This window comes from Python bivittatus, unplaced genomic scaffold (genome assembly GCF_059951505.1).
Source record: "Python bivittatus isolate LINGU-HERP-01145 unplaced genomic scaffold, Pbiv_v1 ctg000140_np1212, whole genome shotgun sequence".
NCBI lineage: Eukaryota > Metazoa > Chordata > Lepidosauria > Squamata > Pythonidae > Python > Python bivittatus.
Genome location: NW_028277043.1, coordinates 701,862 through 725,432, shown reverse-complemented (window position 1 = coordinate 725,432; position 23,571 = coordinate 701,862). Strand labels below are relative to the sequence as shown.

The window sequence follows — 23,571 nt, the reverse complement described above, 5'->3', positions numbered from 1 at the left end:
TAGAGAGTGACAGTTCTCACCCAGAAGATAGGAAACAGGCAGGCTTATGAGCTCAGAGACCTGGCACTGGTCTGTTTAACATCAGGGCTTTTCCTCCAGAGATGTCACCATAACTCAGAGCCAGGCTCTTGATCTGGGCTGTCTCTACGTTATTTCATTTCATGTTTATTTTGCCCTTCTTTCCAAGGCACTGGTGTGGGAAGGCAACCTGCATCCATTTGTTTGTCCCTTTCCTTGCCTTGCCTCCCTCCAGGTAACCTTCACAACATCCTGTAGAGTGAGCTAAGCTGGAGCGTTATTGCTGGTAGAAATAGCCTGGTGCTCTCAGATATTTGGGGTTTCAGCTCCCCATAAGCAGAATACCATTTCACAGGGAGGTTGGGAGTTGTAGTCCAACACAGCTGGAGTATGCTTGCTCTCTGGCTTCCAACCGTTCTTTGAGCTTCTTCCTAAATAAGCTGAGATTTGGTTCTGGCTCATCTCTTTCTCCTTGGTGTTCCACTGGCCTTGAGCGCCTGCCCGGTTGCAAAAGTAGTCTCCAGCCCTTGCTGGATGTGGATTTTTTTTTTTTTTTTTTTAGTGGTATCAGATAAAGTCAGCAGGAAGCGTCCTGATAGATCTTTTTCCTCCTCTGATTTTAATCTGATGCCCGGCACCCTGGAGTCTCTCTGGTTTTTCTGAGTGATGATTATCTGACATGCAAGTTCTGATGAATGTAGACAGCTGGGACTTGTTACTGTCATCCGGGAAGGTTTAGTCACTTTTTTCCTCTTTCAGAGCAATCCTCTCCCTCCTGCCCACCCTTTCCTCCATTGCTAGGTCCTCCAATTTGAGTGCCCTCCTTCAACTCTGAGAATTTTCTAGCCACCATGACAGTTGCTGAGAATTTGGGGGGGGGGGAGGGTGGTCCATAGATCAGGAGAATAACTGTGTTGTGGAAGTCTGTGGTGCTCTGTTCTTATGTGTGTGTGTTTTTTCTTCTGTGCTGTTTCTTTACCAGCAGAGTGGGGACAGGCCACCATTACATGGCTGAGTCTGATTTGAAAACCAGGATGGGTGTTGTTGTTGGAGAATCCCAAGTTCTGATATGATAGCAACTGCTAATTTGGTAGCATCAATGCCACTTTTGCAGCCCAAAAGAGAGGGGAATTGTGCTATCAAAATTGGCTTTTTGGTGCAATCTATGGAGATTACTGACTTCCACTGAAAGAGGAGGTAGGGTAGTAGTAATCAAAATCCATATCTTTTTCCATTGAGGAACATAGCAGCTCTGTACACACAACACATTGAAACATTTAACCAAGTCAATGGAAGATCCAGTAGCTGCATATGCACAGTATGTGCTTGGTTACTTTTTACTTTGGTATGTTTATTTTCCACATCTTTCCATGTTGTGTGACCCTACGAAAAGACATGACAACAGTGAGTCACCATGCCCATGATGATTCATCACCATGCAGTTGGACTACTGAATGTACTCAGTATGGACTGCTTTTGGAGATTACCTGGCAGCTGTAGCTGGTAGAGAAGGTGGCAGCCAGACTGCTAACATGACACCAGTTATAAGGCCACTTCAGTGGCTGCCCCTGTGAATGTGGATTCCCAAACTGATAGAGAGTCTGGTAGCCATTGTGTAAACATAGCTCAAGTTCAAGCCAGCTGACATTTCCAGAAGCAACAGGTTCCATCTCCTCTCCATCAGGAGTGCTGGAGAAAGATAATTACAAGTGACTGTTTTAAATGACGTATATATAAGGTTCACACTTGAAAGCAAAAGTACTTGTTGGAATTCTTGTCCCGTTAACCCTTATCTTAATGCATTCTTTTTTTATGAAGCAGAGCTCAAAGAGTTGTTTACTTGGATGATTGTTTCAGTCCTACACATTGTTACAGAATTCTTACTGCCTGTAAGCTCCCAGGGCCACTTCACAGTGCTGGTTATTACCTATAAAGTCCTCCTCAGCATAGTACCAGAATACATCAGGAACCACTTCCTTCATCTATAGACTTCCCTTCCTATAAACTGCTGACACCCAGACCAAAGATAGTCTTAAAGTGGAATGCATTGCAATATAGACATCAAAGTGCGAGATTTGTGAGTACAAATCCTGGTAAAGGGATGAACATATAGATCTTACACATGGGGTCGATCTATGCCTTATGAATTTGAACCGGAACAAAATTGGCTGCTTCCTAGTGCTCAGCAGTGAATGTAGCCATTGTAATACTAAGTTATACAACCCCCTGAGGAGGGGGAGGTGTTGAGGCTTCTAGTATGAGGCCCAAACACCTGTAGTTCTCTAGTCTGAGAGTGCAAGCAAATAAGAGAAGAAGGTGTACCATTTATAGCATCTACGAACCACTTGGCCAAAACTGAATCTGCCCATCTGGTCTAAACATCTGGTCTAAGAGAAGTCTTGCTGAGGGTTCCCCTCCTTGAGATGTACGCAGGGTCAGGTGGCAAGTATGTTCAGTAGCTTCCGTGTCCTGGAATATCTTTCCCCTGGAGGTATATTTGCCCCATCCCTGCTTACTTTTTTTAAGAACTGCTGGAAGCATCTTATTCCAATGTGCCTTTCTTGTTGCTTGATCATGGGCCATCTCAGTAGCTAGGCATTATTACATTATTTATGATTTGAGGCTATATTGTTTTGCTGTTTTCTCCTTTGTTGTACTCTGCCCAGCACTTCAGTTGATTGGGGCAATTTACAAATACTGTAAGTACACAAACAAACCAAACCCACACATTGAATTTATGGTATTATGTGAACTCCCCAAAAAGAGTTAATTCACTAAGTAGGCTCAACGTGTACAAAGAGAACCATGGTTTTAAGGGAAGAGCCTTGCAGGATTTCCATGTAAGAAGACCCCTCTCCTGTATGTTCATTTTTTTTAAGCAAACGAAGAGTGAAATGGGTAACGGTGCAGACTCTGTTTTCGGCCAGGCAGGATAGCACTCTTGTTGAGAAAGTCTGGGCAAGGAATTCAAGGCAGTGCTGCCATCTGCTGCTGCTTCCCTTAATATTTCTATGAGATAGATAGATAGATAGATAGATAGATAGATAGATAGATAGATAGATAGATAGATACAATGGCAAAGTTTATTTGAAAAGAAGACATCCTTCTTGTGATCTGTAGGCCTCCCCTGTGCCAAAAGGGAAATGCTAGGAGGCCATAGATCCTTGATTGTGGGTCGAGTAAAATGAGTTAAGCCTAATCCTAAACTTGCTTCTAAATGATGTTTATCCTAATGCATATTTTGCTAATGCAATTAGAATAATGCAAAAACTAGGAAACAACAACTTTCTGTTCGGCAGGCTGAGTTATCCATGCTGCTGTTGTCCCATGTCTTTTACCTATGACTAACTTCATTGGATCTAAAAGGGCAGGTCTAGTCAACCAACCTTAGCAGGCTTCTTGAAGAATAACCTTATTTAAGGGTAACAAGTCCCTAAGAAAAGTTTGTTGTTCCTTAATCATAAGAGTTTCAGTTTTGGGGCTGAGAAATCCCATTGTGTATGAACATATGCATTTATATGCCTTAAAGTCCAAGTGTTCCTCAACCTGGTGCCCTCCAGGTCTGTTGGACAGTTCTCAGAATGTTCATCCAGCACGTTGACCTATCAGGTCAGGGTTGTCCCAACACATCTAGAGGACACATCAGATTGTAGAAGGTGGCATTACAGTATGTCATACTTTAATGCCCTGTGATTTATTTGTTTATTTATTAAATACATATGCTGCTGAATCTTAAAGACTTAATAATGGTTTACACCAATAAATGCCCAACAAACCAACACTTAATAAAACCGAAGTATATTAAAATACAAGTCCATTAAAACAATCAATTGAAAACTATGTCTATACCTGATCCTATAATTATAAAAGTGGTTTCTTTACAAGGAGGTCTGGGGATGAATGTCTTATAAAAAGGCTTGAGAAACAATTGGGACTGGGCAAAATTGCTCTGGGGGCTGCGGCAAGCCTGTGGGTTGTCAGTCATCTATCTCTAGTTTAATTGTTTAGATCTTTTGATGGATTTTCCCCCTGAAGCATCTGCCCAAAATAAGCTGCTTTAGGAGAACTTGATCCTCTTAGGGAACCAGGGAATAATGTCACTGTCCTCATATGGGATTCATTAGTATGTTTTTATTTAATGTTTTGAAGGACTCCTTTGGTGTTGTTTTGTACCGACTTCAGAAACAACCAAGATTGATCCTGAATAATTGGCCACATACGGAAGTAGAGATGAGAAGCGGGTTGCCGACCAGTTAATTAACCAGCCATTAAATAGAAGGAATTCCTTTTTTTCATGGTTTGCTTTGGAATCTCCTCTACTCCTGGTCTACCTTCCAAATATCTTTGTTGTAAGGTTGTTGATTTCACTGGAATCGGTTTTCTGCTGGTTTATCTGGGGGCTTCCTTACCACAACCTTGAGAAACTCCTTTTAGATAGGAATTTTAAAAGCAGATTGCCCGTTGCCTCTTTTGGTTAGGTTGGAGGCAAAATTCAAAGTTCTGCATTTCTTAGGCTTAAATGGTATAAGGTCCTGAGTCTGTCTCCAATTAGACCTTGTGGGATCTCCTATCAGAAAAGGTCAAGTAGGGCTGCAACACATTCCAGCTTGAAATCATGAACAATTTCTGCTAGTCAGTGTGGTGATACTGGGCAGTGCTGTGCTTAATTTGGTCTGAAATGATGCTGTCTCCTTTTCCTGAAACCAGTTTACAAAAACAGAGTTGCTGACATTTTTGTCACGCTCCAAGCTCTCCAACGTGCCATTCTTTGCAGGTGTTCAACCCTTCCAAAGATTTTAAGGAAACGTTTTACAAATGGTGTGGCAAGGTCTGTCCATTAGGGATCTGGATGGTCAAGAAAAAAGTAGGAAGGACATTTTTAAAACATTGAACTGAATCGAGTTGTGTCCTGTCTGCTTGGTCTTCATTGCCACCAGTTTTCTAAAATGCAGCTTTTTAAAAAATTCTTCCACTGCTTAATATTTCCTACTTGAGGAGTTTTTGACTTTGGTTTCTCCAAACAAGCAGAACTAAAAAGGGCCAATTAGTTTTGCCATCATTGATGTGCTTTGTGGGGTAGAAGAGTTTCTTTGCTTTAATCGCAGGCCCATTCCAATTATGGATGGAGTCCAGGGGAACTTTGGCCCTCCCCAAAACCTCTTTCTTTCCCTTTTGAAAAGGCAAACAATTTGGTGTCTTGATCCCCTTTGTCCTTTTTCATTAGCAATGAAGCAAAAGATTTTGACTGCAAAAAATGCTGTTGGATGGTGGATGCTTTTACAGGCTTTTATTTTTAATTGCATGGCTTCCATTTCAGCCTGCTTAGTGGAGAAGAATCACGCTGTTATTGTTTTGTTGTTATTACTACTATTATTCCATTTTCCCTCTTCAGAATTTGAACAGGCAGTCCAGCAGAAACTATAAAAAAAACTTCTTGGAATAAAAATATATGAATGCATAGGTGGGAGGAGGGGAAGAGGAGGAAGGAATTAAATATTTTATGAATTGACCAAAGTCGGCAAAAACTTCCAGTGAGATAGTTCATCTTACATATCTTTACTACTCTACCCAACATATTTCTTTTCCACAGAGCTTCTACACTGCTTATTCTCTTCATTTAGAGGTGAGAGTGCTGAGGAAAACAGAGCCCCTGAGATACAGAACAAATCCTCATAGCCATGTTAGTTCATGGGGGTGGGAGGCATGGACAGATAAATTGATTTGAGCTAACCAAAATGGTATAACCAATGTCTAACCTTCTGGGTCTTCCAAAATTCTTCAGGCAACATCAGCTTCTAGGAACTTGGTCACCTCCCTGATGTGTGGACTAATTCCCAGAATTCCCCAGCCAGTATGACTGTTACAGAGGATTCTGGGACTTGGCCCACTTATTTGGAGATTGCCAAGATCGGGGAGGGTTGAGCGAGATGATTGAGTTACCTAGATCTCCCCTCTCCTTTGTTCTGTGAGTGAATGACGTCTGCCACTAGGTGGCATCTAGATTGCATCAGTAGCGGTATTGTTCTTACTGAAAAGTATGCCTCTGAACTCTACCTAATGGAGAAGCTGAAACTGTTAAGAGAAGAGAACGTTACCTTATTATTGATTATGGCTCTGTCTACTAGCTATTGCCTATGCCAGCTTTCTCTAGCCTGCTGTCCCCCAGCTGTGGAATTGGAGCTCCCACCATCCATAGCCAGCATGACGGTTGGGATTTGAACGAAGAGTGCTGGGTTGGGAATAGCTGCAGTGGTCATTTGTAGAATCCCCTGGCCTCATTCTCGAAGAGCTAATAGTGCAACATGGGTTGCTTAGCCTCTAGCCCTAAAGTTCTATAAAGTTGGCATGAGTAAAACTGGTACATGGATGCAAGTGAGTTTTGTCAATTCAGCCGATGCGCAGTGGATTCTTCAGTGACGCAAGCGCAAGGCGCACCCTGCTACTCCCGAAGAACGGCATTCTGAGACTGCCTGCTGTTCAGTGACTGTTTTTTCCTCCCACTGCTTCCTTGCAAGCAAACCCAAATGTTTCTTGGGACTACGGTCTGAACATATTTTCTTGGCAGTCAGTCCAGTCCAGTGGAATTTAGTTCTAAATAAGAGCCTACATTCACACAAGTTCTGTGTTGCCTCCTCAGAAGGGCTTCCATGTAGGAGAAACCCCAAACCAGCAGGTGGATTGGCAGATGGGAGGTTATAAACATGTGGGCTTGGTTTGGAAGATGAATCTCAGTTTCTCTGGAAGTTAATTTACAGCTTTCTGTAGAGATGACCAGCGCTAGCAGACCAGCTTCCCTAGAAGACTGCTTCCTTCTGTTATCTGTTGATATTGGTGCAGGCGGCTTGGATGGTGTTCTCTGGCCAGCACAATTTCATTTCAAGTACTGTAATGCAGAGCTCTGAATGTGTAACCAGGATCCTGAGTCTGAACTCAAGATGGATCATGAAAAGCCATCAACATCTCTCAAAGCTACAGAAATTATATGACAGGAAGGTAGGGCTCCTTTGTGAACAAAACAGGATGTGTGTTTGCAAGACATGCTTACCCATAGTTCATTCAGCTATGGCTTACTAAAACTAGGAAATCCAATTTTCCAGCTGGTAAAAAATACTGAACCATAGATTAACTGTATGGGTTGGGTAAATGTAACAGACTTGGTTAAAATGAGGCTGACTAGTTTGCAGCTTGGTGTGCCATGTGGACACCGTAAATGAGATTTTCCCTGAAATGATGCTTTACAATCATAAGTTCCATGCAATTGTTTGCTCCAGTAGCTGATGCAGATCTCCATGTTGACCCAGCATAAAGGATTCCTTCTTTCAAATTTGCTGTGAATTGCAGAGAAGTTGGAGACGGGAGAGAGGCGTGCTTTTCTTTGCCTCGAAGAGATATTTCTCTCCATCTGGGTTCATGCAACAAGTTAAGCAAAATGGGGTTGTCTTAATGGTGACTTTGTGTGTTGTGTTTGCTCAGGTGGTGGTGGCATGGTCAGTAAACCATGACTTTATCATGGGATCTTGTTTACTGAAGAGGACTCTAACTTTGAGCCAGCAGGGTGGCTCTGAGCGTATCTCCTGATTTCAAATTTGATTCTGGTTCAAAAGCTCAGCCGATCGACTGCCGCCCTGCCTTTCTTCATGAATCCGTTTGCTGTCGAGCTGCGCAGCTTAGGCCATGAAAGTGCCACAGTATTTCTCCAGATTGCATCATTTTTCAAGCTTTCATAACAATGTGGCTGGCCTAATATGAAACAGATATCAAAGGGGCTCTCTGTTTTCTGGGCAACTTATGATTTCCTTGTCGTTAAAAAGGTCAGTGACTGGAAGGGGAATGGAGGGAGGGGAGGATAGAGCTGGAACAGCCACAGCACAGCTTGGCTGGAAAAATGTAGGGGGGGTCTTAAAAAACTGCCGCCCCAGACTTTGGTTTGGAAATGAAATGGCTTGTACGCATCACCAAAAGCTCTGGAAAGCACACAGCCCTGCAGTTCTTCCAGATGTTTTTAATAAGGCAGCTTGGAAGCATCTCTTCGGCAGGCGATGTTGATGTCGTTTTTGGAGTCCTTCATATCACCAGGTTTCTCTGAAAAAACAGCCCTTCCTCAGCCAGGTGCCCTCCAGCAATTTGGAGCATTGCTGTCCCAGAATAATGCTGGGCTGAAAATGGTGGTTTCTTCACTAAGCCATGGTTAAGGAAATCATGGCTTAGTGTAATGGACCAGGCTGTGGAACTGGGCAGCAAACAAATGGACAAAATGTAGCTTTTTCAAAACAGGTACCAAATGCTCCTTTAGACAGACATTGTCTTGTCTCTTCACTTTCCAGTGGAGTTGAATGGAAGAGTTTTTGTCTTTAGATTATAGGCAAACTTAGCTATTGTATGAATGTGCTTTTTATGATACACCAGCTTTTTCTTTCCCCCAAGAAATCTGTTATGCCCAGATTGGTAATAGCTTGGTTTGAGAAATTTGCACGCCATTTTTGCTGGTGGCTCTTCTATTCATAGCAACCGTATGAGTTTAAAACGGGAAAAAGAAGTCCTACCTACACAACTTCTGAGCCATATCTTCCTTGCCCCAGAGTTGAAAAAGAATATGTCTGAAACTGGAGAAAGGCAGCCTGTATGTGATGGATCAGCGCCTCCATCCAAATCTGAGAAAAGTGGAGCGGGTCGAACTGTGAGTGCAAGCAATCTGGCTATTTCTCACCACAACTGTTTACAGCATGAAAAAATTGCGGCTAGCCAAACCCCCAGAACAGGCTGGGGAGGCAGCTGCTATTAATGATTATGTTTAGCTGAAGCCCTGAGAAATGGAAGCAGATACAGAACTAAACCAAGGGTGTTCTGATTTAAATGCATATACCACTCGATTCCTCAGTTTGAGTATTTAGGCATGCTAGGAGAACTGAGGTGGAATTTGGAGGGGTGGTTTGGAAATTTGGGTTCTTCGGAATTTGGCAGGTCCCACTGTGGGCCAGACCTCAGACCGTGCTAATGGAAAAGGCCTTGATGCGTATCCAGTACAGCTTGTAGCTTCTGAGAAAACATATTGTATGCCATGCTTTGGAGGTACGGTGCAGTGCAATCATCTCCAGAGGTGCGCATTGCAGTGCGGTCACCTCCAGAAGTCCACATTGTAGTGCAATCACCTCTAGATCTCCAAGAGTTTGGGTTGTAGTCAACAGGAGGGTTCAGTAGGGTTCCAGCTAGAAAAATTGGGCTGGTCAATCCATTTGCACATCAGCACAGATTGTTGCCTTATACCAAGTCAAACTCTTAATCCAAAAGGCTCAGTATAGTTTACAGCAACTGGTAATGGCTCTTCAGGATTTCAGTTAGGGGTCTTTCCCGGGCTTTGGGGACTGAGGGTAGCACCCTCTACTTGCAAAGCCTGTGTTCAGCCCCTGAAGGGTGGTATAATCCTGTCTATCTGTGTTTATTTCAGAGAGTCCAAGTATACCTTCCCCAGGCTTATGCTCTTCAAAAGTGTGGGGATGATAGTTCCCAGAAATTCCACCCAATGTGATTAACATGAGTTGGAGTTATTGGAACTGAAGTCCTCTATACGACTGGGAGGGACTAGGTTGAGAAGAAGTCCATTACTGTGGGTAGGCCGAATGTGAAAATAAGAATGCAGAATGTTAGTGCTGAACTTTCTAAACAAGGTGGAATCACTGTAGCATTACAGTGTTAATAAATTCGTCTGGATGTAAAGTTCTTTGTATTCATGCCTCAAGTGGGACCTTGTATGCCTCATAAGCTCCATCCTTTTCTGAAAAGCTTTACCTATGTTACAGTGAAATATTATAATGAACCAGTGAGCACTAATGTGATCTTTGTAAGCACTGAAGGCAAGAAGGTGACATTCATCCAGTAACATACACTAAAAACCAACTTCCTCTGGGAAAGGAATTGTTAGGCTGTGATAAGCTCTCATTGGCATGCCACATTCAACTATAGTTTGTTGTCCAATCCATGGCTGTGTTCATCTATTACTGCTTTTGCACTGTGGCCAAGTCATTTCTACATAGATGTAAACTCTGATCATTTTTTTTTAATGCTTCCATTCCTTCAGTGGCTCTTCTCCCCCCATCCCATCCTTTGCAAAAACTGAGAAGACCCTTAGTATTACCATGTCAAGATGCCGAGCCTGTGCCTTGGGGCCCTAGCAGAAGACAAGAACCAGTCTGAATAAGGGTGCTTTTTCTAACACCAAGTAGAGCTCAATTTCTCTTAGCTTAAAGGCTGCACTAGGTTTTGCCTGAACTCCAAAAGCAGATGAGGCAGGACTCAGTACTCAAGAAAGTATCAGATATAACAGGCTACTCTGAACCTGGCAAAGAGGTTGGAAGCAAAAAAAGCTCTGCTATAACAACCTTAGAAATAGATTGGGTGGTAGAGTAAGCATCCAGTGGCAAAGATTTCTGGAACCTAATTTCCTTTTCCCTTTCAATAAATCTGGTTAAAGAAAACTCTGAGAATCTTGCTTCTCAGTGGTAGATGGCTGCTCTATGCTTCATACTTAAGTTGGTGCTTAAGCCCCTGCAAAATTAACCCCCAACCTCCTACATGCCAAAAAGATTACGCTAGGTTGAAAGTGTCTCCTCTATACACTCTGGGGGTTGCAAAAGGGATGCTGATGATCTGCCTGTGACCCTAAGGCTGGACATTTTACATCCCCATATAAGAATGGGGGCTATGTTAGCTTATTTCAAAGGCCTGTGGAATGTGCATTCATTATCTCTTGGTGGAATAGATGCAAGTGATCCTGAAGATTGGGTGGTTTTAAATTACCTCTTCAGGTCTCCTTCAATTGATCTGGTACCTTCCTTTCCTCCCTTCTTCAATCCTATAGATGGAAATGACAAAGCCATGGCCTGGTTTACACATTTTATTGCATTTGACCATTGTTTGGTATCTAGAACCACATTGTTCAATAAACATTGGCTGGAGGGGGGGCATCCAAGACCACGAGGAACTTGGCAGAGCATGATAATTATCACCAGAAAGTGCCACAGAATTTCTGATGCCAATGTACATTTCCCCCCCAGTGCAGGACGTGTATTCTCAATTGGATGGGGGCTTAACCCACCTATTACTTAAATTTCTTGCTGAAAATTGGCAGGAAGTTCTGCTGCTCTGATTGAAATTTGTACCATTGAAATTCTGGTCAAGATCTGGGGGCCTGCAGGGGCCCAAACAAATTAGTGGGGAGCAATTGAATAAATTATTCAATTTGGGATTAGTACGATGGATGTGCCCAGCTGCAGGCTACTAGATCTTGTTCAAGGAATTCTGGTTAAAATAGGGTTATGCAAATTTAATCTAAAACCCAGCCAGTGAACCCAGCCAATGATTAATAAACATGATAGTTCCATATAACCATTAGAAGGAATTGTTAGATCCACAAATTTCACTAAACCTTAATACATCTGGTTTGGGCTTATATAAATGTCCCACCAGTTGGCAATACCTGGCTGGCTTTATCTAGTCCTGGAAGCCAAGCAGGGCTGGGCCAATGTCAGCCCTTCAAGGTAGACCAGATTAGCTAACCAACTGCACAGGAAAACTAGAACTATATTTTATTGAGTTCGGCTGTGATAACAGACTCTTGCAAGTCTGTCCATGTCTTCTCTTCCATCTCTCTTATACCCTAGGAAAACGGGTGGAGGTAGGTGGGCTAGTCTGAGTCTCTTTATAACACTCTCTTGATTTAACACATGTTTCTTGGTGTTTCCTAACCTGGTGTTTTCCTAACAACTTCTGAATTCCTTCTCCAGGGTCTTCTCCGTGGTTCTCTACAGCCAGATTAATACTTAGGTGGGTGATCAGCATGGTGTTTTAGGACTGTAGGCTGGACAGAAGTAAAAAAAACCAACAAAAAACCAGAAGGCCATGGGAAACCACTTCCACAAACCACCAAAAAACTGCAGATGCAATTACCAGGAATCGAGTTTCAATCAAAGGAGACTTTATTTTTATAATATGAATCCAGTGGCTTGGAAAGTCATGGTTTATGGCTTTGCATTGTATGTGAACCAGGCTCCTTTGGGTTGTTCTGTAAACTATGGTTTAAAGGAGTATGGTGTGTGCAGTCATTGATTAATGTCTTGTCAACCCTAACTTGAAATTGCATTTTTAGTGCTAAGATGTGAAGTCTTAGCAGCGTTCTAGCACGATCCTACATAGTGAGCTTTCTGGTAGGTCCAACCCTTACAGAATGAACTGTTTATTCCAGCTTTGGTTTTGGTGCCTGCCTACAGCATCTGGCTTTCGCAGCGCTCAGAAACTATGGCTAGCAGATCATGCTCTCTCTGCACCTCATCTGTCTAATGCTACATATTGCCCCTCAGAATGTGTGTGTGTGTTTGCATGCTAGAATTAGTCAAGCAGAACGTAGGTATTTATCTCGTCGTGAGGTTTTAGGTGGCTTGCGGTCTGTGTAGAAAAAAGTTGATTCGTTTCCTCCATGTCAAGGTGCATTCGAAGCTCTACAGATTTTTTTTTTATCATAAAGGAAGATACTCCTCCCATATCTTCCCCCCCTCCCCCATTGAAATCAGATTATGGAACATCTGCCTGTTTACTTACCATCTTAATGATTCTCTGACAGCATCTCTCCCACTTTTTTCACTGTAATAATACCAGAAATGCTCAGGGAATGGATGAGGCCATAGATCTATCTCATCTGTCTTTCTCTTCCCACAATGGCCAATCAGATGCACACAGGTAGGACAGAAGGGCCTCTGCCAATCACATTCCCCAGCATCCTGTTTCTGCTGCTATTAATGTATGACCGTCATGACCACTAGCCAATCCAGCAAGAATCCTTTACACGACTCTTCTCCTCTCTCACACTCAGCCCCATTTCAGATGCAGCTTACCAAGTGGAGGTGCCTCTGGGCCTTGCAGATGTTATGGAGATGTATATGGCCACCAGGCAGATGTTATGGAGACGCATATGGCCACCAGGCAGATGTTATGGAGAAGCACACGGCAAGGGAAAGAGTGAAAAAGTGCAATCTAAGTGCAATCCCCAGGACTCACTTTGCACTCTTGTATGCAGGGAGAGAAATGCATGACTTGGGCTACACCTGAGCCTTTCCTGAATATTTGACTCCCCCCCCCCCCCCCAGTTTGTTCTTTATTCTCATAAGGCATCAATTACTGGGAAAAGATGGAAATATTTGTTAGACTGCTCAGGGAGAGAGAGCAGAGACAGGACAGCTCTTCTCCTCTGTAACTGGCTACTGCTGTCTCATCACCACCTGTGCAGGTAGTGATTTTTCTGAGCCGCACCTCTGAGCTTTGCCTGTATTGCATGCATAAGGATGGCAGAAGCGGCTGGCGGCCAGCAGCAGAGGAGAAGGCAATCTTGGACTCTTCTGTGTTTGGTGGACATATCTAGCAGAAATGGGTACTGCTGGTTGCACTGTAGACAATTGACAATTTAGTTGCCCCAGGGCCCCACTGCAATCAAATCTGGTGGTACTCTGGGACATTAAAAGAATAGATGGGCTGAGAATAGCAGGCTGGTAAATAGGAAGGAGCCCCAGGGTCACTGGGAATGGGTCTCGGGCAGTGATCTAAAGATGTTTTTGTGCAAAGGACAGCCCTGTAAATTACTGATTTTGCAGTGTTTGAGGAAATGCAAAATCTGCAGCGTAGGTCCAGTCTGAGAGGTGCCAGTTGGGACATTTCGTGGAGGAATGGAGACAGATGAAGTTCCTCAAAATTGCTATGTTTGAGTCCCCCCTCTTGTTCTCTCTTTATCTTTGGGGAGAAGAAGCAGTGAATCCTGGATGCTTCTCTGCCTGGCCTGTATAGTTGCTCTCCTGTAACTTAACAGGATAAAAAAGGACCCTGCTTCCTTACTTGCTTTCTCTTGGCATTCCCCATACCTCACTTTTCCTGCCCCCCCCCCTTTTTTTTGCATCTATAACCAAGAATCAGGGTTAAAGCAAGGTTGGAGGGATGGGGAGTTACAGGAAGATTTCATCTCTTGAGAGACCAGGGGCCAAGGTGAAGGTTGAAAAAGACTCAAATTATTTTGAAAACAGGAAACTGTGTGGCAGTGTGTTCTCCAGGCTTGGTCGATGTGAATAAGCCATTGAGAAGAAGAGGCACAGGGCTTTGGCCAAAGCCAAGGTAGAAATGGGAAAGGGAGGGGGAGCTCTTTCAAGAACTCTGTCACTTGGCTTAGAACAAAAAGGGGGAATCACTTTTTCCCCTCCTTTAACAAGTCAATTGAGCATTTTGTTTCTTTCTCTCTGCTCAAAGCAGAATGAATCCTGAGTATGCCCCCCCCCCCCCCCCCAGTTCCTGTCTGTGTTTTGAGAAGCTCTGAGCCAGAGGACTGTCTTGGATTTCAGACAGCTCTGGGCCTGAATTCTTGTATTTAAAATATTCAACATCCACAATTAGAGCTCTCCTCCTGATCCCACTCCCCCGCCCCTCTTCCCAGTTTCAGTGTAAAAGTCAGCCATCCCTCAGGAAGAGCTGAAGCTTTTCTGTGTGGTTTGTCTCGCAGAATGAATCGGGACCGTAGGAGGAGAACTCTGCCCGGCCTTCTCCCGCCTCTCTCCAAAGAGATGAATCATAGTCCCACAATTGCAATTAACTTTTCAGCTCTCACAGAACTCTGGGGCAGTGAGCAAAAACGGTGACGTCTGAACTTGGGTTGAGAGGGAGAATCTGCCCAACCACCATCTGCTTTTTGCTGTCATTAGACTTTCCTTCAAAACTGATTCAAGAGCAACCTTTAAGGCTGGGTGAAAGGCGAACATTTTCAGGAAGAAGCTTAGAAATCCAATTGGGACAGCCATTTATTATTGTTATTTTTAATTTTTTTTTTTTCCTTTTACTGGTTGGTCTTCCCTCCCTCTCTTCCCTCAGCAGCACTATTTTCTTTGGGTCTAGTTGCCATCCTTCGGTTTGAATTAGACACGTTTGAGCTTTAGCCTCGCCTTGCCTTCTTTTCCGCCTTCTTTTGGTCGGTCTGCTAGAAAAGGTTCTGTTTGGGACATCTGGCTTTTGCTGGTGGCTGTTCTCTCCCCGTCTTCTCCTTTCCTGGATGTAGAGTCAGTTCTGCTATTAAAAAGAGACTCGACAATGTTCAGTGGAGAGAAGTTTCAAGGAAGACTCGCTTGTTCCGATTTTAAAATAAATACCTCTTTGCACGGCTAACCGTCTCCTTCTGCGTCTTCCTCCTGCGTGCCGTTCTTCCCTTCCATGCAAGTAACTCTGTGTTCCAAGAAGACTTTTTTATCAACCAGCTGGAGTGCTGTGGAGCTCTGTTTTCTTCCTTCTTCTTGGGGAGCGAGCTGGCTGGGCTCTGCGATTCAGAGAGGGAGCACACCAAGGCGCAAGGACCCTCAGCCAAGACATCCGGGAGAGGATTTTGGACTGCTTGACCCTCTCTAGGAGTGAATGGTTGACTTGGCTCTTCTCTGCCTTTTCTTTTCTTGGGCAAAATGTATGAGCGGCACAAGAGACGATACAGCCTGTGTGAGATTTCCAAGGAAGAGAGGGCTGTAGAGGTGGTGCTGCTGAAGGTATGGCATAGCTTGTGTCCCTGGCTGAGCTGCATCTCTACTTGCATTCCCCCCCCCCTTAAGGTGATCAGGGTCAGATCATGGCTAGTCCTTGCTTGCTTTCCCTCCCTTCCCTTTTCTTGTGAAGGGGGTACTTGATTGTCATCAGGAATCGGTCTCTTTCCAAGGGCAGGATTTGAAACAGAGAGTAGCAGGATGCTACCCAGGACAATACTACCCATGATTATTCAGACGTAAGCTCCAGGAGATACCCAAGGACCCCTGTGTAGGATTTTCAGCCTCCAAAGAGAAAGCATTGGTTAGATTTGTATGGATACATTGCTTCGATGTCTCTAAAATATCTTTTTCATTTTTTTAAAAAATATTTTTTTGAAAGGGTGAATAGTCCTATGCCTAGGAAGTCTGGTACAATAATGTTTACAATGGTGGCAATAAACCAAATGCCATATAATTTTTAAAAAATTCTCTTTCCAGCTGTACATATATTAAGTTTCACACTTTCTTCTTGTCAATTGGCATCCTTTTCTCATGCTAGCTAGGTTTGCAGTTGGTTTCTGCTAATATTTTAATCAGGAAATTGCCTAGCCATATTGATCTTTTCTGTACTATGCATTATACTTTTGATCTCTCTTTTTCTCAAGGAAGCAATATTGTGGAATCTGTGCTCTGCTTCTGCCCCCTTGCAACAACACCATGAGGTGGGCTAGGCCAAGAGGGAACGCTTTTCCCATGTTAAGTTTCTGCCTAAATGATCAGTCATTTGAACCCAAAGTAGTGATCTACTATGTTATGTTGGCCTTTCATAGCTTATGTCCTACTAAATCCATGACCACTGAGTTTCATGGTAGAGAGAAAAGCTGGACCCACATCTTTCATTTTGACTATCATTTGCTTTTTTTTTTTTTTTTGGCATATCCACTTTTGCAGCCTCCTCTGAACATCTCCCCTGCCCTCAGAAAAAAATCTTGGCATTTTAATACCGGCATCCTATTTTGGTAATACAGCAACTTCCTCCCCTCCCACCCACTTTCAAAATCCACCTCCCCATCTCATCCTAACTCAGCACTAAGTGGAGACCCAATAATCCATTCTGCAGCCAAATCAAAACGAGCATGTGGTTTCCTAAGTTCATTTTTGATTGCCTTGTGCAATCCATACACTTTCAGGTGTATGAGGCCCTTAGCTCTCAGGAGAGCTAGATCCTCATCCACAGGTCCACTGTGGATTGTTCTGGCCAAGGGAATGAGTTTTTCCTTTTGCTTTGTGGATGACATTGTAACTCTCCCCAAGTCTTCTTGTAATAATCATCCGCTCTTTCTGCTGGTCCCAGAGTTTTCAGTCTGTGTGTTCTTGTTTGACTTCTTTTCTTATTGAAATCTGGAGTTAGTTGTGCCTTTAAATAGGGTGTGGAGGCGGATACCTCTTTTGGCTAACGGTCCTTGGCATTTTTCCGCTCTCCCCCTTTCCCTGCGTGCACTTTCAAAGCTAAAATTAGGAGCTGCTCCACCAAACAGTAAGGTGGCAGTCTGAGAATGTTTTGTCACTCTTAAGAGCTTTACTTTCCTGGCAGAGAGAACGGCAGTTGGAGGAAAGCAGCCAGCTGAATGGCTCACACAATCTGGCCTGGATGTATTAGAGAAATGGGGAATAGTCTAAAATGGAGGCTGAGGGGGTGGGGTCATACATAGCTTTCCTAGATCTTTCTGAACTCCCAGAATAGCTAGTTTTATGGGATTTAATCAAAGGAAGCAGAGCAGAATCCAAAGATCCGGTTCACCCATTGCACTATGCTCTAAGGTAGATTGATTGGTTTTCATTTAGCACTGTCCTCTGTGTATTCAGCCATTCTGGTTGGCAAACCATAGTTGAGGGTGTTGTGGCTTATTCAGTAAATCATGCTGAACACATGGTGACTTTGCACAAAAGAAGAGAGAAGTTGTCTGGTTGAGCTTGGATTTAGGGAAGTATCATTGTTTGCAAGAAGAGCTCCAGTCTTTGGGTGTGAAAGTATGAATTCTGAACCAAGCTAACCCATACTCTGTTTTTAGAAAAGAGTTTAAACGTGTATGCTCATTGCCATAGGTGTTATGGTCCTACCCTTCTAAATGTTTAACAGTCTTAGGCTCTCAAGCTTTTCACTGCAGCCCTAAGAACAAGCAATGATCTTCCTTGGAAAGAAAGATAAAATTCTGAGAGTTTCTGAGTTTAGAATTCTAAAATTCTAACTTTCTGAGTCTGTGCCTGGGACTCAGCTCTTTCATTTCCATCTTTCTGGAGGGTGGGCGTTGCACAGGTATGGTTGTAAGTTGTATTTGTAAACAGTCACATTGTTAGTCACCAGTGATGAGTAAAGGTGCCTCAAGGCTCTTAGGTAAAGTGGGACAGATGGTCTGGCTTCCTGAAACTGAAGCCCATTGCTTCTTTCTTTGACCTCTAAACGTTGAGTTTGCATTTCTCTGTTCATGACAGAAATTGATCTATCTTATCTCTCGTTCTGTGGAGGACACCCACTTCCTTGCATGGTTGGCTTCCTTAAAACCTTTGCCAGAGCATTTTCAAGACTTCCTAACTCATGGATTATAACTCTGTTTTGCCCTTTTGTCGTTCCAGTTGCCACACTGGAGCTCTTTTGACTAGGGAGTTCCTGATTCATAAATTCTGCATTATGAAGATCAGAGAGCTGAAGTCACTTTTGTCTCATTCACTTTCCCCTGATGCATAACAGTGATTGTGTTCTTATTTGAATGCTGGAAGCAGGCATTGCCAATCCAATGCCTTCCAGAAATTTTAGATTCCCACTCCCATGCTTTCTAGCCAAGATGGTCTTGGCGAAGCAATTCTAATTGCATGCCTGTAATGCAGAAGTGGTTAGGTCGCAAAAGTGGCCTTAGGAGTGTCTTCACTCTTCTGGTCTGCTTTAACTGCTGAGTGATGGAGGGAACCTGGATGATGTAGAGTGGTCAGAACAAGATGTGTGCATACAGTAAAAATGGATGGGAAAATGCTATTATTATCTTTCCATATGGGACCTGTAATTGCCACTGCCCTGATAACATTGTCCATATCATACATAGTACTATGAATTCATACATTGCATTAAATCATAATGTAGTTTGGTGCAGTATGTGAACCCAGCTATTATGGTTTGTAAACCATGGTTCATGGCTTGGTGTGGTATGTGAATGGAGCTTTGTGGCTTCTTTTAACCTGGCCTAGGTTAAATTAATCAGGTTTAGCAGACTGAATGAATATAACCACTAGGTTTGGAACCACGCTGGTAAAGCATGTTGTGTTAGAAGTCAAAACTGGGAATTGGGGCACATGGTGCAATGTAGACATAACTTTTGACAAACAGGAAAAAAAGCATGTCCTTTGCACACTGGAAGCTAAATTAAAACATGATTAAAGGAAATGTGGACCCCAGGGTTTAAAAAGGAAATGAAAGTTAAAAATAATCTGCTTCCCCCACCCCTTTTTTGTTCCTTCTGGGTGAAATTACTTGCTATAACTGTATTCGGAAGTTTGAGTCCTCCAAAAGACTTGATTCTTGGCAGGTTTTCAGTTGTCAAAATAAGGCGTGGACTGAGGTGACCCGGGACAGGCCAGAGCACTCAAGCAGTGGCTAGAGAGAGGGCTCTCTTGCACCTCTCCAGGTTAAACAATACCAGGTGATAGGAAAGACTTCAGCCACTTACAGTCCAAGCAGGTGTGAGTCAGGTCAAAGCTGTATTTGGCCTTTGAAAGGCTCTGCCATCCCCAGAAGTTGGTGCCACATTGTGATTTTCAGTGTGATGGGGAGGGGGGGGAATGGATGAAATGCATGATTTGATTATGCACCATTAAGTCGTTGTCGACTCTCAGTGACCACATAGATAGATTTTCTCCATGACAATCTGTTCCTTACTTGGTCTTTCAGGTCTCCCAATGGTGCATCCATCACCACTCTGAGTCCATTCACCTTGCTGCTGGTCGTCTCCCTCCCTCCCTCCCTCCCTCCCTCCACCTTTCCCAGTAGTAGAGCCTTCTCCAGAGAGTTAGGTCTTCACATAATGTGTCCGCATGAAATGCATGACAGAAAAGGAATTGTATTGACTCCATTTTTGATTCAGTGTAAAGGAAATATGTATTTTACATAAGACCAGTTACGTTTACTTGATTCATTGGGAGTCTGTGAAGTTTGACCAAGGTGAGATAAGAGCTCATCGATACAGAGGCTGCATGAAAAGATTCCCACCTTAATTTGTCACCTCTCTCCCTTTTCCTTAGATCAACCGTGAAAGCTGGTGTCCTGTCGAGCCTTCTCCAGATTCCTTACTGTTGGAGCAGAAACAGCCTTGCAACTCTGCAGGTAGGAGGAATACTTTTCTCTTTGACGGATAGAAACAAGAAGAATGCTGTGTTATTCCTGAGCTTTACTTTTGGGGAGCTACATGACATGGATCTTTTTATTGGGCTGCAGGAGACTCAGCTGCCAATTCAGCTGTACCCTAGCTACCGATTCAGGGCAGGATCTCGAAAACAGTGTGTTGTGTTTGGGGAATGCAAACTTTGTATGCATAGAATATCTGGGCTGGGTTAAAAAGCATCTGGTTAAACTTCTTGGAGAGCACAATCAAGGTCCTCCAATATAATGCCCTTCAGATACATTTGGACTCCCAACTCCCAAACTGCTATTCCTCCTGTGACATTGCAGCACACCTTAAGAGTATCAGGTAGAGGAAACCTGGGTTATAAAATGCCGTCACTGAAATATAGTTGTGCAAACCACACCTCTTGTTTTAAAAACTTCATCGTACCACGTGAGTCCGTGATAGTTTTGGCTCGCCCTTCTGCTCCTCCCGTATTTCCACCAGTCTCTTGCGTATCTTCTGCCTGCAGTGCGCAGAATGGGCAGCCTTTGGGGGATGAGGAAGCAGAGCAGGGTGCTTAAAGGATGGGGAGCGGGGAGTAAAGACCACAATAAATAAGGTAATGATGTAGATCTTGTACCTGAGCAGGTGAGGATTTTCTGTTTTCCTCTGTTTCTTTTTGGCAGGGGAAGGGTCATTCACTTTTATTGGATTTAGGGCATGCACTATCATTTTCGTTGCTTCCAGCTGACAGGAAAATGGACCATTATTTTTCAGCAGATCACAATGTTAGGGGACTCCAAGGGTCATAAATTGGGATCTCTGTGTTCTGGGATACAACTTCGGGGTGTCTTCCTTGCCACAAGCAGTGGGAGCGGAAGATGGATTGAAGACATTGGAAGGCCCGTAAGCTGGATTCATTGCTGAGGTTGCCAAAGTTTTGAAGAGGCCCATTTTAACTCCAGGTGAAAAAAATCACCCACAAAGTGCTGGCAGTTCTATTTGTGACCCACGTTCCCATCTCTATCCTAAATGTGCCCTCTGGTGGCTTCATCTGATGGTATTGCTGGCAGGTTATAACACCTTTCTTCATGTAATGCCGTCTTGATTAGTGTGTTTGTCTTGCTATAACTCTCGCTAGGTCACCCTGCCTCCCCTAGAAGGTGACATTTGGCAGGAAATCAGTATTCATCCCCTGTATTAAAATGTGTAACGTTCTTCTATTTCTGTATGAATCTGGTCAAACCACTACTGATTTGTATCACTTCAGATTGTAGGTGGAAGGTGGTTCATATGTTGCTCCAGTGCCTCTTACAAAATTAAGTAAATAAATAAATGCATACATTAAAAAGCTAGCAGGCCAGGATGAAATATCTTTCCTTTCCAAGATGTTAGTTTCCTGTGTAGATTCAGTACTTCTTAGATGTAATGAGGAAGTATCATTGGTCAGTGACAGAGCATTTACTCTGCATATAAAAGGCCTCACATTCACTGCCTGGTAACTAGTTAAAATGAACCAGGTAGCAAGTAATGTCTTGGGAGGTGGCAGCATCCAGCTAATTTGTCTGGCTGGGAAGCTAAGCAAGGTTGGGCCTTGGATGGGAGACCTCCAGGAAATACCAAGGCTAGAGGCTAGACTGAGAAGTTGAAACAAACAACCTGTAAGAAAGTGACGTCAAGCCCAGAAAATTACACGAAGTCTCCAGGAATTGAGTTCTGCTCACAGGGGATTTCACTTATTTTAGTTTACTTGCAGGTAATAGGAAAGTCCCCTACCAGAACCCTGGGGATCTTCTGTCAGTCATAGTAGATAATACTGGATCAGGTCAGCCTTCTCCAACATTGTAACCATCAGATAAGTTAAACTTCAGCTCCCATAATTTTCAAAGGCTGGCTGGGAATTGGGAGCTTTGTTCTCAGCACATCTGGAGTTCCTTTGGGGGAAGGCTGAGCTGGGTAAGAACTTTGGGCTAGTTTGAATTGGAATATAAGAGTTGGCCTGTGTGTAATAATCCCTTTAAATGTTCACCACAGGGTCCCCTGTGATTGCACTGAGGCAAAAAGTCATCCTCTGTATGTCAGTTTGATTGGTTTGAATATACGTTATTGGGAAATAGAAGCATGCTGGTTTGCGTGCTAATGCTCTGCTTTCTGATTTAAAAACACCCTTTCCAAAATGACATTGGTGACTTTCAGACCCTGGAACCTGTTAAAAAGCTAAAAGCCCTCCAGGCTTGATGTAATCAGCTGACTTACCCATAGAGCAGTTTGACTGAACCATGCAGTGGATGACAAAGCGCCTGTGATGAAAGGAGTTGATTCGTCAGTAGACCCTCGAGGGAAAAGGAGCAATTGATTCCCAAACTGTAAAAGAATTTTGCCTCCTTGATCTGGAGCCTACGGCAAACATTTTTGTTTTCACCTTACAGTCTTGCCTCAAATCTGATTTCCTAAGCTGAGGGTCAAACCTCTAGGATCTCAAGGAGAGGAAATCACAAGAGATGGGGGTGATGGTGTTGTGGCACGGTCTCTACGAACATCAGTGGTGACCAGGGATGTGGCAACATTCCAAGCCCAAAATGATATGTGAGCCAAGATCAGAACAGAACAACTCTTGCTTTTTCAGTTATATTCTGAGTGTTGTAACCCAGGGAATATTAAGAATGTGAAACAAAGCTTCTTCCCTCATTTTCATTTTAAAGCCAGAAAGGTAGGTTGAAATTGTAATCCAAGATGAGTGCTAACGACCAGCCAATCTACAGAAAATTGACAAAGAGAATGATGAAAGAAATTAATATTCCAAGAGTGAATAAGTAATAGGATGCAAAAGGCTGTTGCCTCTGAGCTCAGGACAGAGCTCCCCTCTCTGCCATTTTATATGCATCCTTGAGAGTGATTCATATTTCAACAGCTGATAGTATCACTGAGAATCAGTGAGCATCAAGAAGGAACTCCACTTCCCTCTGTAAAACTCAGTACCACACCTTTCCTACCAAAATGTATGTGTTAATAAGGCAACCTTTGCTGAGAGGGTTTACTTTCCATGTATTGCGACTCTAGTTCCTCAGTTTTCTCAGCCAGATAGCATCAAATTCTGGGATTTGCATCCCAGCACATCTGGAGGTGTCCTCTTTCCAAAAAGCAAGTCTCTTTCCATCCTTCCCAGCCAGAGAATAAGTGTGATGCTCCTTTAGACAGCAAAGAGAATCACGAGCATCATCATTATAGGTTGTGTGTACACATGTGTGAGAGAATGAGAGAGAGGCTGAAAGAAAATGAATACTGACCCAGAAATACCAAATCTCTTTTGCGATTCAGATAGGCATGAGGATCACTTTAAATTATAACTTAGAACATCAGGATTTGCTATCCTGGTTGCCTTCCAGATGTGTCTTAAAGTAAGATGGTGATGGAGAGCTGTAGACTGTAAGTGGAATATAATTCATTTTTGAGGCTTCCTTATATTAAAAAGGCAGGAAGGAGATTCCCATTAGATAGGTAAGAATTAAATCAGCAAGAGATTCTAGCCTATAGTGGCACAACCTGTTGTGCTAAACTTTGTGTGGTTTCCCAAAGCTTGGGATACAAAGTCATTATGAGACTATAGTGTTAAGTTTTCAGGGAGAGAGATATTAAAAACGTGGGAACCA

General features: G+C 43.3%; 1 protein-coding gene across 10 annotated transcripts in view; it reads left to right on the top strand.

The window, feature by feature from the left end:
• AKAP13 (A-kinase anchoring protein 13) overlaps positions 1-23,571 on the top strand; it is a 234,008-nt gene that overhangs the window by 139,823 nt on the left and 70,614 nt on the right. For 9 of the 10 annotated variants that reach the window (XM_088136399.1, XM_088136396.1, XM_088136402.1 and 6 more), the window contains one exon: positions 19,839-19,920. In XM_088136399.1, coding sequence (XP_087992525.1) covers positions 19,839-19,920 — 82 coding nt within the window. Of the gene's footprint in view, positions 1-14,754; positions 15,573-19,838; positions 19,921-23,571 lie in introns of those variants that run through there. The other variant, XM_088136405.1, reaches the window with a different exon arrangement.